The following is a 15,062-nucleotide window of genomic DNA, read 5'->3' on the forward strand; positions in this document are numbered from 1 at the left end:
AAGAGTTCTGTATATTACTCTTTTGTATTCTGCCTCCAGGGATTCTGAGAAATTTTCCTCCTCTGGAAAATTTCTAGAGTCTCTATTTTGGGAGTCTGCTGAAGCCATCATCAATTGCCTCTTTATATGATTTGATATTGACTGTTGCCTCCAAGTCATCAATAAGTTGTTATATTTATGTTTGCTTACTGTGTCCTAGCTTCTTGTTTTGTTTTGATATGCCCAAATAGGCTGCTCATATGAGCTAGTTTGATTATTGGCACCTTTGAAGCTCTAATGTACTGTCAGCAGGTGGTCAGATCTGTTACTAGGTATGTGAGCTCAGGAGTCCGCCCACTCCTCCTGTATGGATTCAGCTTAGGTGCCCAGGTAGATAGCCACCAAGTGTGTAATGTAGGCTCTCACTTACAGTCCTAGACAGGCATGGGTGATTGGTGTAGGCATGGGCATATGGCTGCAGCAGGGGGACACACTCTGAGCAAGGCAGGGGGCTGACGGCCACCCCTGAGTGTCCAGGAGGAAGGCGTGTCCCTGTTCCCTACAGCACATAAGTGAGTGGGTTTTGCAGCCAGACTATGAGCACCTAATGCTGTTGACTATGAGGACTATGGGGCACCTCTTATTCATGAGCCCCTATCACAGGTGGCTAGGTGGCATGGGTGGAGCCACCACTCCTTAGGCCCCTGATGTGGGTAGGTGAAGGCCTTGCTTAATGGGCAGAGCAGTGTCAAATGTCAAGAACCTGCCACATCACAGCTGAAACAGTTGAAGTTAGACTTCTGGTATATACCCTGTTGTACTGCAGTAATGAGGGCCTACGGTGTTGAGATGGGCCCACACAAGTCTATGCAGGCAGAAAGGCACTCAGAGTCTGTGGATCCCTTATGGCTGTGCCTACCCTGGGTTCCTGGCTTAGGGGGAGCTGGCAGTTTATTTTTTCCCGTTTGTTAATTTCTTCACTCTCCAAGGCAGGGAGAATGGCTCTGGGCATGTGATGGATCTGACTTCTAGCCCAGGGGACTTGGCAATTGCTGAAGCTGGTCCAGGACCCAGTGCAGAGCAGGGAGCGGGGAGGTAAACGGGAGAGAGATTTTTCCCTAAGGGGCGTGCTTTTGATTCACGAGGTAGGCCGTACACTACTACCTAACTTTTCCCAGTCCAGGGCTGCTTCTCACTAGTTCTGGGTGGCTGTGTAGACTCTTTGGCACTGGGTCCCCCCAGTGCAGAAAACGTACCTCCTGAGCACCGCTGCTTGCCTGCCTCTCTGCTCACCCCCAAGCTGACCAGGCCTGAAGGGCTCAGGCTCTTGCCAGGTCAGGCCTGGCAACTCCTCGCTGCTTCCAAACCATCTCTCCCTCCCTCTGCCACTCAGTCTGGTTCCGCAACTCTGACTTTGATGTTCCAGGCTCCCAGATTGCCATATATAATCAAATCACTTGTTTTTTCGGGTCTTTGTTGTAAGAGGGTCCACTGGAAGCATCTGACTACTCTGCCATTTTGGCCTCACCCAGTAAATTATTTCTTAGATTAATTTACTTATGTTTAGGAAGATCAGTCAACTCTGATACTGTGTTAGTATCAAAAGTAACAAGAAAGTATATTCCTTTTGTTTTGCAGAAAAAACAAAACAAAACCAGTCGCTGTCAAGTCGATTCCAATGCACGGTGAACCCATCTGTGTCGGAGTAGAACTGTGTGCCACAGAGTTTTCAATAGCTGATTATTTGGAAGTAGATCACCAAGTCTTTCTTCCAAGGCATCTAAATCCACCAAGCTTTAAGTTAGCAGCTGAGCACTAACCAGGGAATCTGTAGCTTAATAGTTCAAATGATTTATTATTTCTAAATTATTGTTTAAACATTCATATACAATGACCTAAGAGGAAACAACATGTAACTTGCTAGTACATAACATTTATTGAGCATATACTATATACCATTCACTGTGTTAAGCTTTTTATGTGGACTGGCTGGCTTAACAACACTGTGTTAAAGGTTCTTCTTCTTTTTCATACCATATTGATGAAGGGGTTGAGGCTCCATGAGATGGGATGAGTGATCAGCTTTGCACAATTAGTAAGTGGCAGAGTTAGGATTTAAATCCTGGAATTCTTACTCTAAACAAGGCCTATGATTTTACGCTATTATATACAATTAAAAATAATTGACAAAATTGAGTAAGAAGGGAAGAAACTCTAAGTGGAGATGTGGAGGTTAGCTAAAGGGGCCAAGCTGGAGAATGACAAATAGGACGTGGGAAGAACAATGGCATTAGTGAAGCCATGAAATATGCTTGTCATCCACTCAGGAAGCACCCAGGGCTGTAAGTGAGCAACTTCCACTCCCAAATCGCATGAGCTGTGTATGGTGGAATAGACGGTTTCCATGCCCCACCCCTTGGAACTTCTCAGTGTCCCAGCATCCTGAAAACTACTACCCTGTCCCATAGAGGAGGAAATCCACCAGAGGGAAAACCCCATTGGGAACATAGGATGATGCTTGATGGGAGTGTATCTAGAAACTTCATAATACAATGGGAAAAGTGGTAAAAGGAAGTTGGTTGGACACTTAGCATTTTATGACAAGTAAGTATGAATATTCCAAATTACTTAACCGAATTGCCCATTTATCCTGTTTTATATTACAGTGTCTATCATTAAAAGTGTTGTAATAGAGATGCTAGAGTTACTACTGTGAAGGTTCATTCATCATGCTGGAAGGGATGGCTAAGTGGACAAAGTGACAGCTTTCACCACTGTGGCACTCTGTATCCAGAGGTTAACACACAAGTGGCCTTGACTCAGCAGTTCGTCTTCTGAATGAAGTTAGTTCCACAGAGTTTACTCAGATCAGTGGAGGGTCCTTTGAACAGTGTGTACAAAATAACTTTCCTATCCTGCCCAGACAATAAAGATTCCTAAAACTCTAAGTCTGTATTTCTTCCAGTTTCCTTGAAGTAAGAGATATGAAAGAACCAAAGGAACTTCTAACACAATCTTAGAATTTTAGTGTTCTGTTATGGCTAGCTTTCCTTTCTTCATCATTAGCCTTATACAAAACCAATTTAATCTTCCCCTAAACTATTCCTTTTCAATTCAACTGTTTATACTCTTACTGTACTTTAGATGTCTACAATAGTCTCTTTACGTTTCCATCATTCTTCTCATAACTTTTAAATCTTAACATTCATATTCAAATCAGACCACTCATTCACTTAGTGTTCTGAACTACTCTTTGATGAACAAATATTTCACTTTTATGGCTTTATCAACTACTTGATAAACTAAGAAATTAAGAGTGTTCCGTAGTTCCCAAAAACAATGCTGCCACTACGTAAATCAACCAATAAATAGAATGAGTCCATCTTTTTAAAATTATATGTTTAAAATCATATCAGCTACATTTTTATCAATTTGAAGAAGTCCCTATTCCAGTTGCAATTTAAAAATCAATGCAGTACATATTTATTGAACATTCACTGTGTGTCAGACATTGTTCTAAGCACTTGGATACCAAGCTTTAAAAAAAAAAAAAAAAAAAATTCCAGTCCTGTCTCTGCCATAGTTCAGTGAAGTTGACAGACAACTATAAATAGGCTTTAAGTGCTATAACCGTGATACATTAAAGTGCCATAGAAACAGATTAATTGTCTCTGTGAATTCGGAGACGGTGACTTTGAATAGAGTCTTGAAGCCTTTTCAGATTTGAGCTTCTAAATTAGCCTAAGTCACGATTTTTTGAGGGGTAGGGAAGAGATGTTTAAGAGGTGAGTGATATATATAGTTAAACCTATAAGATTTGTACTATGGGAATCTGAGAAACTGAAGAGGTGAGATTACTATTAACATAAACTAACTTTATTCATGCCCATGATCGTTGTGAGATTTACACGATTTCCGGTTTTACTTTTTTCTTCTGCAAGCCCATTCAGAGATTTCATCACCACGTTCTTCACTGTCATCTCTCAGACATAATCAATCTTTCTGATCTATCACGCAGTACTCCTCCTTCTACTCTTCCTGAGTTCTATATGGGACTGCTTACATATATGCTGACATTCTAGTTATGACAGGAGTCCAGCCCTCCCTGTTAGAGCTACCTATGCCATTAGATCACCAGCTCTTTCTTTAATACTCACTGTTAATTGTATTTGCTTACTTCCCACACATAATGCATGATGTGGTCATTTTAGTAACACTTTATTCCTATTGTCTGACTATATAGAATTTATTTTTTGCATTAATTCATATTTTCTCTATAATTTCACTGTGATTTCCAAATACCTACATATTTTCATCCTTAAATTCTCCAGGTGATTATTCAGGAAGTAGAAGTGTATCAATCATTAGTTAATTCTTCCACAAAATTTTCCATTAACCAAATATTCATTTCTTCAGGATGACTGCAGTGTCATATACAGGGCTCTCTTCTGGCATTCAGCACACCTTTATATTTCATCAGAGACTTTTGAGCTGTAATACAAGGTCAAGAATAGGGCCTGTTCCTACTGGCTTAATTCAAAATGTCTTCAGACCAGAACTAGGAAGGTGTGTGGCCAACTTAACTAGGTCTAAAATTGCTGTGAAACTGACTGGTGCCCCCTAATGGTAGGAGAACATTCTCTGTGGAATAACTGAGCCTTAATACTGTCTCCACACCTAGGGGCCTGGTTACCTCTTGGCTCTTATTTTATTAATTTCATAGAGGCTTGACCTTCCTTTCCCTTCTTTTCCTGTCTTCTTTTTAACACCTTATCCTCAGCGCTGATTTACGCCTTTGAAGAGGAACTCACAGTGAGTCTATAGGATCAACTCAAGGATGACGATAGTGTTGGTATAACAGCTTGTGACATAAGGATTGATTTAATCACAAGAAAATATCAGTGGATCTTAAAAGAAGATTGTGATCACCATTTGCTATTTTTCATGATGATAAAATAAAACATGAGCATGAATGCATCCTGAGGGATTTTGCTCTAATAGAATAAAATATTCATTCAATATTACAATTGATAGATACATGGAAACTAAAGGCAACTGTGAAATATTCTTTGCAAATTGTAAACATTAGGATCAGCTGTCACCTTTAAATTTAAAATAATGTAAATATAATTATGTCTAGAGTTAGAGATGGAGAAGGATGACCACTCAAATATCTCTTTGCTCACCAAATTCTGAGAGTCTTGTTTGTGAATCAAAGTGATTCTAAAAATAAGTCAATATAACATCTCCTATGAATGTGTCAATCACTATAGCAGTATATCACTTAATGTTGATCCATGGTCTGAAAAAATTTGTCTCTCTAAGCATTTATCTTCTGTCAAACCCACTCAAAATTTTCCATTTGATGTTACATGAATACAATTTCTTAGCAACATAAGAAATGTGGTTAGCTGTACCAGCTTATTGGTGACTTCTGGAAAAGGGAACATTTCTATCTTTACTCTACAAGAAGGTAAATCACTGCTCCAGGAGTCATTACAAAATGTATTCAGGGTTCCAGAAGAGAACCTACATGAGAATAGGGAACTGAATTAAATTTGCTTGAAACTAATTTAAACCATCATTGTCCTCTTCATAGAAATTACCAATAACATCTAATTGATGAAAATGAAAAAGGCTCTCATTCAAGTCTTAGATGAAGTAAGAAGAGTCACAATTATCTCTGCAACACAGAAGTACTAGGTGGCAAGAATAAAGGTAGAAATAAAGAGTAGAATTATTTTGTATGTTTGACTATAAAACAAATTAGGGAAAATCAAGATTCATTAAACACAAGTGCATTAACTGTTCTGTTTCTACTCTTGTTCCTCTAGAGGCAATTCTCCTTGAAGTCTGAGTGATCTTTTAAAAACATAAGCTAGATCATGTCAATCTCCTGCTGTCAGTCACCCGTGGCTTATATCAAAGTCCTTGCCATGGCCTACAACATCCTACATGAGCTAGCCCTAGCTACCTTTCCAACATTATTTCCTATCAGCCTCCCCATAATTAATTCATGTTTAATTAAAATCAGGATGATAGAATAAGCTCTCAAATATCCATGTTCTGGAACAGCCCAACCATACTCCTCCATAAACACTTTTGTATTTGGTGTTCCCTCTGCTTGGGATGCTCTTCCCCCAAGACTTTTCCTTGATTTGTTTTTTCACTTTATTAGATCTGCATCAGTTAGAGTCCTGGGAGGAAACAGAATCAACCTCAGACAAGTCAGACGGAGACATTAATGAAGACACTGTTTCAAAGATATGGTCAGGGTTAAGAGAAAAACAAAGGAATATTGAGGAAATTGGAGATTAGAAACAGCAGGAAGCCTGTACCATCCCTAGGACGGAAGAGGCAGAGGTCAGGAAACAGTGTTGTTGCAGGGAGAGAGGGAAGCTTCTCAGCAGAAGCCATAGACACAGGAGGAAGTAGAAAACAGACAGAAGTAGGAAGGGAGTAGATAAGATATAGCGAGATCTGACCATTCTCTCCTCCCTCTGATCTCCTGTTGGTGCCAAACACTGCCAGGAACCAGCAGCAGAGGAGCTTGGGTGAGATCGTCCTCAGCAGCCAGCTTCCCTGGGCCAGAGCAAGGCAGGGAATGGCAGAGATTGGATCTAGTGGGCAAATGGAGAAGAGCCAGGAAAAGGACTCTGCTTCAAAGCGTCACTTCCCCAGAAAATGCTGACCAATCACTTAGCTGACCAATCTATCTAATAGTACCCCTGTGCATTCTATCCTCTCACCCAACTTTATTTTTTATTATAGCACTAATCGCTACCTGGCATTATATTTTATTGCTTGTTTATTTGCTATTTCTCCCACTAAGATATAAGCTTTACAAGAGCTGAGATTTTGTTCACTGCTGCATCCCTAGAACTTAGAACAGCTCCTGGTGCATAAAAAAAACAAAAACCAAGCCCATTGCCATTGAGTCAATTCTAACTAATAGTGACCCTATAGGACAGAGTAGAACTGTCTGTCCCATAGGGTTTCCAAGGAGCACCTGGTGGATTTGAACTGTCGACTTTTTGGTTAGCCGCTATAGCTCTTAACCGCTATGCCCCCAGGGTTTCCTTCTGGTGCATAGTAAGAGTTTATTCAATGTTTATTGATTGAATGAATAACTTCAATAGCCACTTCGCTATTCAGAAGTATTCATGTTTAATTAAAATCAGAACAATACAATAAACTCTTAAATACCTGTAAGAGAATTATCCACACACAACCCGTTCCTCTACATTCTGGCCCAAGAAAGAAAATATCTTTCTTGTTAACTTACTCTGTAGAGCAGCACAAATAAATCTACTCTTTCTTCCATACATTAAAACATAGAATAACATCATCTCAGAATTTCAGAAAATACTAAAATTCAACGAGTCTAAACTGCTACTCAATACATGAAAATTCTCTACAGTGCTCCTAAGTGGTAAGGAGTAAAGAAGGAATGTAACATATTCTCCAGAGAACAAAAGTTCAAAAAAATTATAACCATTTGCATATGTTTTTAGCTATCATATTTAATTTATCAAAACATGATGTTAAAAGAGGGAATGAGTTTTTTTTGTCATTCATAATGGTGCAAAAGTTAATAAAAATTGGTAAATAATGCTCTACAGGGACCTCGATAAGTTCTTATCTTTTTCCCAATCATTGCAGTGATAGGGAACTCATTATTCAAGAACTGAGGATTTTCAGGCAGCAATGAGATTTTTTTCCCTCTTTATGGTTATTAAAAAAAATAAACAAACAAAAAAATCACTGTCTCTTCTTTAAATCATACTTTTTTTCTTCCAGACCAAATATCCTCAGTTCATTAGATCACATGTCATAAGTCACCTTTTCTGGAAACTTTTTTATCCCAGATGCTCCCCTATACACACGATCCAGTCCATCAACTTTCCCCTTAATGACTAGAACCCAGAACATAATTCTTCAGCCTTAATGTGGCCACTAGAGCATAGTGGTTGTCTATCTGGACACTGTAGTATCATTAATACAACTTGAAAATACATTAGTTTTTTGTTGTTGTTTGCTTTTTTTGTTTGTTCATTCCCACAGCCACAATACATTATTGACCCACACTGACTTTTTTCCATAATTGCTGCTCAGTCAAGTTTGTCAAAATAGTTGGCAAAATGCAGATTTGTTCTTGTGCTTAATCTGTCATTCCAAAGGCTGCTTGGGGTTCCATGATGAATTGACAAATGCTAACACAAACAAAATGGACCAATATGATGACTGCCAAGACGTATAATCCAGTAGATGAAAGCTAGTCATACACATACCTAACTCTCCCAAGAAACTATTCTTTCAAATCTGTCAGCAATTAGGGTAGGAATTACTCTGCTAATGAGAGTCCACTAAGCACCAGACACTAAGAACTTACCTGCAGCTACTACAAGAACATCTGCCAGGTGAGTATGGATCTTCAATTGTTCTTTGGGGGTATATCTGTGAGCTATTGTCACAGTTGCATCACCTGGAAATGCAAAAGAACTTCCATTAATGATTACTGAGCCTTTTCAAATTTTATGAGCAATCTAATTCTAAAGCAGTTTTAGTTACTTCCTAAGAGTAGGAAAATTGCTTTGCAAATGATTAAATTACTTGAGAGGAAAAGCTAAATAAGAAAATCTAGATTACCCAAAATATCATGTCCTTCATTTGAAATAGCAGAAAAATCAAATAAGATCAACTGAGGGTAAGTGTTGACCATCATAGGAGAGCCAAAAGTAGGGGCCCATACATTCAGGACCTGAAAATTATTTATTGACTGGTTAGCACACAGGTACAGGGGTTATAAAGAGGAGCTCTCTATTCCTGAGGAACTCACTGATTTGATAAGGCAGATGAACAAGTACTGAAAACAACAAGATAAGTGCACTAAAAATGGAACAAAGTATTGTAGGCACACACATGAAAGATCAATTCTGCCTGGAGGAAGTGTCGATGAAGGATTCTTAAGGAGGCAATATTTTTTTTAGATCTTAAAGCACAGGGAGGAGTACACAGGCATACTTCATTTTATTGTGCTTCCCTTTATTGAGCTTCGAAGATACTGCATTTTTTACATATTGAAAGTTCATGGCAACCCTGCGTGGAGAAAATCTATTGACAGCATTTTTCCAACAGCATGTGCTCACTTCGTGTCTCTGTGTCACATTTTGGTAACTCTCACAGTATTTCAAACTTTATCATTATTATCATATTCTGTAATGATGATCTGTGATCAGTGATCTTTGATGTTACTATTGTAATTGTTTTGGGGTACCACGAACCATACCCATATAAGATGGCAAATTTAATTGATAAATGTTGTGTGCGTTCTGACTGCTCCACTGACCAGTTGTTTCCCTGTCTGTCTCTCTCCCCTCAGGCCTCCCTATTCCCTGAGACATAACAATATTGAAACTAGGCCAATTAATAACCCTACAATGGCCTCTAAGTATTCAAGCAAAAGGAAGAGTCTCATGTCTCTCATTTTAAATCAAAAGCTCAAAATGATTAAGCTTAGTGTGGAAGGCATGTCAAAAGCTGAGAGAGGCTGAAAGCTAGGCCTCTTGAACCAAACAGTTAGCCAAGCTGTGAATGCAAAGGAAAAGTTCTTAAAAGAAATTGAAAGTGCTAATCCAATGAACACATGAATGATAAGAATGTAAAACAGCCTTATTGCTAACATGGAGAAAGTTGTAGTGGTCTAGATAGATCAAACCAACCACAACATTCCCTTTAGCCAAAGCCTAATCCAGAGCAAAGCCCTAACTCTCTTCAATTCCATGAAGGTTGAGGGAGGTGATGAAGCTGCAGAAGAAAAGTGTGAAACTAGCAGAAGTTAGTTCATGGGGTTTAAGGAAAGAAGCCACCTCCATAACCTAAAAGTGCAAGGGGAAGCAGCAAGTGCTGATGTAGAAGCTGCAGCAAGTTATAAAGAAAATCTAGCTAACTAATGACAGTGGTTACACTAAACAACAGATTTTCAGTGTAGATGAAACAGCCTTATACTAGAAGAAGATGCCATCTAGGACTTCGGTAGCTAGAGAAGAAAAATCAAAGCCTGGCTTCAAAGCTTCAAAGGACAGGTTGACTCTCCTGTTAGGGGTTGATGGAGCTGGTTACTTTAAGTAGAAGCCAATCTCATTTACCATTCCCAAAATGCTAGGGCTCTTAAGAATTATGCTAAATCTACTCTGCCAGTGCTCTATAAATGGAACAACAAAGCCTGGATGAGAGCACATCTGTTTATAACATGGTTTACTGAATATTTTAAACCTACTGTTGAGACCTACTGCTCAGAAAAAAAGATTCCTTTCAAAATATTACTGTTCATTGACAATGAACCTGGTCACTCAAGAGCACTGACGGAGGTGTACAAGGAGATTAATGTTTTCATACCTGCTAACACAACATACATTCTGCAGCCCATGGTTCAGGAAGTAATTTTGACTTTCAAGTCTTATTATTTAAGAAATACATTTCCTAAAGCTATAGTTGCCATAGATACTGATTCCTCTGATGGATCTGAGCAAAGTAAATTGAAAAGCTTCTGGAAAGCATTTACCATTCTAGATACCATTAAGAACATTTGTAATTGATGAGAAGAGGTCAAAACATCAACATTAACAGGAGTTTGGAAGACGTTGATTCCAATACTCATGGGTGACTTTGAGGGGTTCAAGACTTCTTGGGGAAGTAACTGCAGATGTGGTAGAAATGGCAAGAGAACTATAGTTAGAAGTGGAGCCTGAAGGTGTGACTGAATTGCTGCAATCTCATGATAAAAATTTAATGGATGAGGAGTTGCTTCCTGTGGATGAGCAAAGAAATTGGTTTCTTGAGATGGGATTTACTCCTGGTTAAGATGCTGTGAACATTGTTGAAATGACAACAAAGGATTTAGAATATTACATAAACTTAGCTGATAAAGCAGTGGCAGGGTTTGAAAGGACTGACTCCAATTTTGAAAGAATTTCTACTATGGGTAAAATGCTAACCAACAGCATCCCATGCTATAGAGAAATCATCCATTAAAGGAAGGGTCAATTGATGAAGTAAACTTCATTACTGTCTCATTTTAAGAAATTGCCACAGTCATCCCAACCTTCAGCACCCACCACGCTGATCAGTCAGCAGCCATCAACACTGAGGCAAGACACTTCACCAGCAAGAAGATTTCGACTCACTGAAGGCTCAGATGATGGTTAGCATTTTGTAGCAATAAAGTATTTTTTCATTAAGCTATGTACATTTTTTTAGACATAATGCTATTGCACACTCAATAGACTACAGTATAGTGTAAACATAAATTTTATATGCACTGTTATTGTTGTTAGATGCCATCGAGTCGGTTCTGACTCATACGGACCCTACGTACAAGAGAACAAAACACTGCTCAGTCCTTCGCCATCCTCACAATCTTTGTTATGCTTAAGTGCATTGTTGCAGCCACTGTGTCAATACATCTCGTTGAGGGTCTTCCTCTTTTTCACTGACCCTCTACTCTAACAAGTATGATGTCCTTCTCCAGGGACTGGTCCCTCCTGATAACATGTCCAAAGTACGTGAGACGAAGTCTCACCATCGTTGCTTCTAAATGAGTACTCTGGCTGTACTTCTTCCAAGACAGATTTGTTTGTTCCTCTGGAAGTCCATGGAATATTCAATATTTTTTTACCAACACTATAATTCAGAGGCATCAATTATTCTTCCGTCTTCCTTGTTCATTATCCAGCTTTCACATGCATATGAGGCGACTGAAAACACCATGGCTTGGGTCAGGTGCACCTTAGTCCTTAAAGTGACATCTTTGCTTTTTAACATTTTAAAGAGATCTTTTGTAGCAGATGTGCCCAATGCAATAAGTCATTTGATTTTTTGACTGCTGCTTCCATGGGCGTTGATTGTGGATCCAAGTAAAATGAAATCCTTTACAGCTTCAATCTTTTCTCTGTTTATCATGATGTTGCTTAATGGCCCAGTTGTGAGGATTTTTGTTTTCTTTGTGTTGAAGTGTAATTCATACTGAAGACTGTGGTTTTTGATCTTCATCAGTAAGTGCTTCAAGTCCTCTTCACTTTCAGCAAGCAAGGTTGTATCATCTGCATATTGCAGGTTATTAGTGAGTCTTCCTCCAATTCTGATGCTGCATTCTTCTTCATATAGTCTAGCTACTCGGATTATTTGCTCAGTGTACAGATTGACTAGGTATGGTGAAAGGACACAACCCTGACGCACATCTTTCCTGACTTTAAACCAAGCAGTATTCTCCTTGTTCTGTTTGAATGACTATCTCTTGGTCTAAGTACAGGTTTCTCACGAACACAATTAAGTGTTCTGGAATTCCCATTTTTCACTATGTTATCCATAATTTCTTATGATCTACACAGTCGAATGCCTTAGCATAGTCAATAAAATACAGGTCAATATCTTTCTGATATTCTCTGCTTTCAGCCAGGATCCATCTGACATCAGCAATGGTATCCCTGGTTCCATGTCCTCTTCCGAATCAGGCTTGAATTCTGGCAGTTCTCTGTTGATGTACCACTGCAACCACTTTTGAATGATCTTCAACAAAATTTGATATTAGTGATATTGTTTAATAATTTCTGCACTCTGTTGATCACCTTTCTTTGGAATGAGTACAAATATGGATCTCTTCCAGTCAGTTGGCCAGGTAGCTGTCTTCCAAATTTCTTGGCATAAACGAGTAAGCACTTCCAGCACTGCATCCGTTTGTCGAAACATCTCAGTTGGTATTCCGTCAATTCCCGAAGCCCTGTTTTTCACCAAAGCTTTCAGTGCAGCTTGGACCTCTTCCTTCAGTACCATCAGTTCTTGATCATATGCTACCTCCTGAAATGGCTGAATGTCAATCAGTTCTTTTTGGTACAGTGACTCTGTGTATTCCTTCCATCTTTTTTTGATGCTTCCTTCAAAATTGCAACTCAGGGCTTGAATTTTTTCTTCAGTTTTTTCAGCTTGAGAAATGCTAAGTGTGTTGTTCCCTTTTGGTTTTCTATCTCCAGGTCTTTGCACACATCATTATAATACTTTACTTTGTCTTCTCCAGCTGCCATTTGAAATATTCTGTTCAGCTCTTTTACTTCATCATTTCTTCCTTTCGCTTTAGCTACTCTCTATGTTCAAGAGCAACTTTCAGAGTCTCTTCTGACATCCATTTTGGTCTTTTCTTTTTTTTCTGTCTTTTTAATGCCCTGGGAAACAAAAAAATTTGTGTAACTTGCTTTATTGTGATATTCGCTTTATTGTGGTGGTCTGGAACCAAACCCACAATATCTCCAAGGTATGTCTGTACTAAATAGAGAAGGAAGAAAAGGGCATCCCAACTAAAAAAAAAAAAAATTGGGAAAAATGGACCAATTTTGAAATTATGTGTTGGAAAAGGTGAAGAGGTCTAAGACATAAAAGAAACTAAGAAAATAAGTTGCTTTAATGAAGTAAAGGATGAAAGAAAAAAGTTAGAAGACTGAGGAATTACAACTTTTAAAGTGTGAGCCACAGAAGAGGAGTGAGTAAAGGGTAGTGATGAAGAGCTATCAAGGAAAGAAGGACTTAGAACATGGCTGCATGAGACAACATCTTCCCTCCTCTCCTCCTGGATAACATGCAAATGCTACACAGCTAACAACAACAACAAAACTGCACAGTCGCAATTTTTATCAAAACTAGGAAACGTCTTTTCCACAGATCCCCCAAATATGCAAGAGCTAACAAAAGCAGCAGCTAGTAATACCACACAGAGAGTAGGACAGCAAAGAAGCCCAGAGAATAGTAAGATTGCCAGCAGCGGCAGAGCTCTGAAAGCGTCTGAAAAATATCTTCCTAAGGTGGAGGGTTCAACCCCAAAATCTAAAACAAATATATCTTATTTGTAGCAGAGAGAACAGGAACAAAGTTTAGAAGAAGCCTTTTTGGACCCAGTATAGTTCATAATCATTGCTAACAGACTCATAATAGAGGAGCCATTTCAATAAGAAGCATTCGGTGAAAATGGTGAACTAGGAATTGAAAAGTCACTCAGCATCTCCTCCCCAACCCCAGCAGAAGCATCCTGTAAATAGCAGATCCAAGAAAAATCTAATTCATTCACTGATGAGTAATAGAAAAGGATTTGACACAGCATCAACATATCTAACTCTGAAAATTGATAATACATTTTATTTTCAAAATGGTTATGGTTTTGGTTACAAAGAAAACTTCAATTAATACCAAAAATTAGAAATATAAAAGATAATTTTTTCACAACTCAATAAAGTTATAGTTTTTGACAAAATCAGAAATAAAAAGGCCATTATGTCTGGAAACTAAAAAAAAAAAATCCTATTTTAAGTAATCCTTGAATCAAAAAAAAATACAAAACATTGCAGAATTTCTAGAAATATTGATAAGGAAAGCACAACATATTAGATTCTATAAAATAAAGATAAAGTAATTCTTAGAGAAAAATTCATACATCTAAATGGTTATATCAATAAAGTAGGAATAATAAATCATTCAACTTAAAAAGTTAGATAAATCTAAAAATGGTAATACTATTATAAACAATGAGAAAATTCAATAAATTAGCCAAGTAAAACAGTGAATATACAGTACTTAATAAATGTCATATATATATGTTACATATATATATAAAACAAGTTAGAAGATATAATGGAAGAAAAGATCCCATTATAATAGCAATACAAAAGGTGAAATACATAGAAATAAGCTTAACTACAAATGTGCAAAATCTATGTGGAAAATAAAATCTCTAGGACACCACTAAAAGACATAAATAAGACTGAGAAATTAGAAAGGCAAACCATGTTCTTAGACAGACTCCACATCATAAGATAACAATTCTTCTTAAGTTCCTTACAAATTTAATACAACTCCAATAAAAATAACATCAGACATTTTGTGGGGGGAGCATATAACTTTATCCTAAAGCTGATACGGAAAAATAAACAAAAGAGAATAACCAGAAGAACTGAAAAGGGAGAACCATAAGAGGGAACCAGTAGTACCTAACAGTACCCATTGCCACCAAGTTGATTCTGACTTATAGTGACTCTGCAGGA

The 15,062-nt window shown here is 38.1% G+C and overlaps 1 protein-coding gene across 1 annotated transcript in view; it reads right to left on the bottom strand.

Moving 5' to 3' along the window:
• Positions 1-15,062, bottom strand: part of MTHFD2L (methylenetetrahydrofolate dehydrogenase (NADP+ dependent) 2 like) — a 181,141-nt gene that overhangs the window by 96,951 nt on the left and 69,128 nt on the right. The window contains exon 6 of the mRNA XM_004383311.2: positions 8,372-8,464. Coding sequence (XP_004383368.2) covers positions 8,372-8,464 — 93 coding nt within the window. The remainder of the gene's footprint in view (positions 1-8,371; positions 8,465-15,062) is intronic.

The sequence above is a fragment of the Trichechus manatus genome, unplaced genomic scaffold, assembly GCF_000243295.1.
Source record: "Trichechus manatus latirostris isolate Lorelei unplaced genomic scaffold, TriManLat1.0 scaffold00108, whole genome shotgun sequence".
Taxonomy (NCBI): domain Eukaryota; kingdom Metazoa; phylum Chordata; class Mammalia; order Sirenia; family Trichechidae; genus Trichechus; species Trichechus manatus.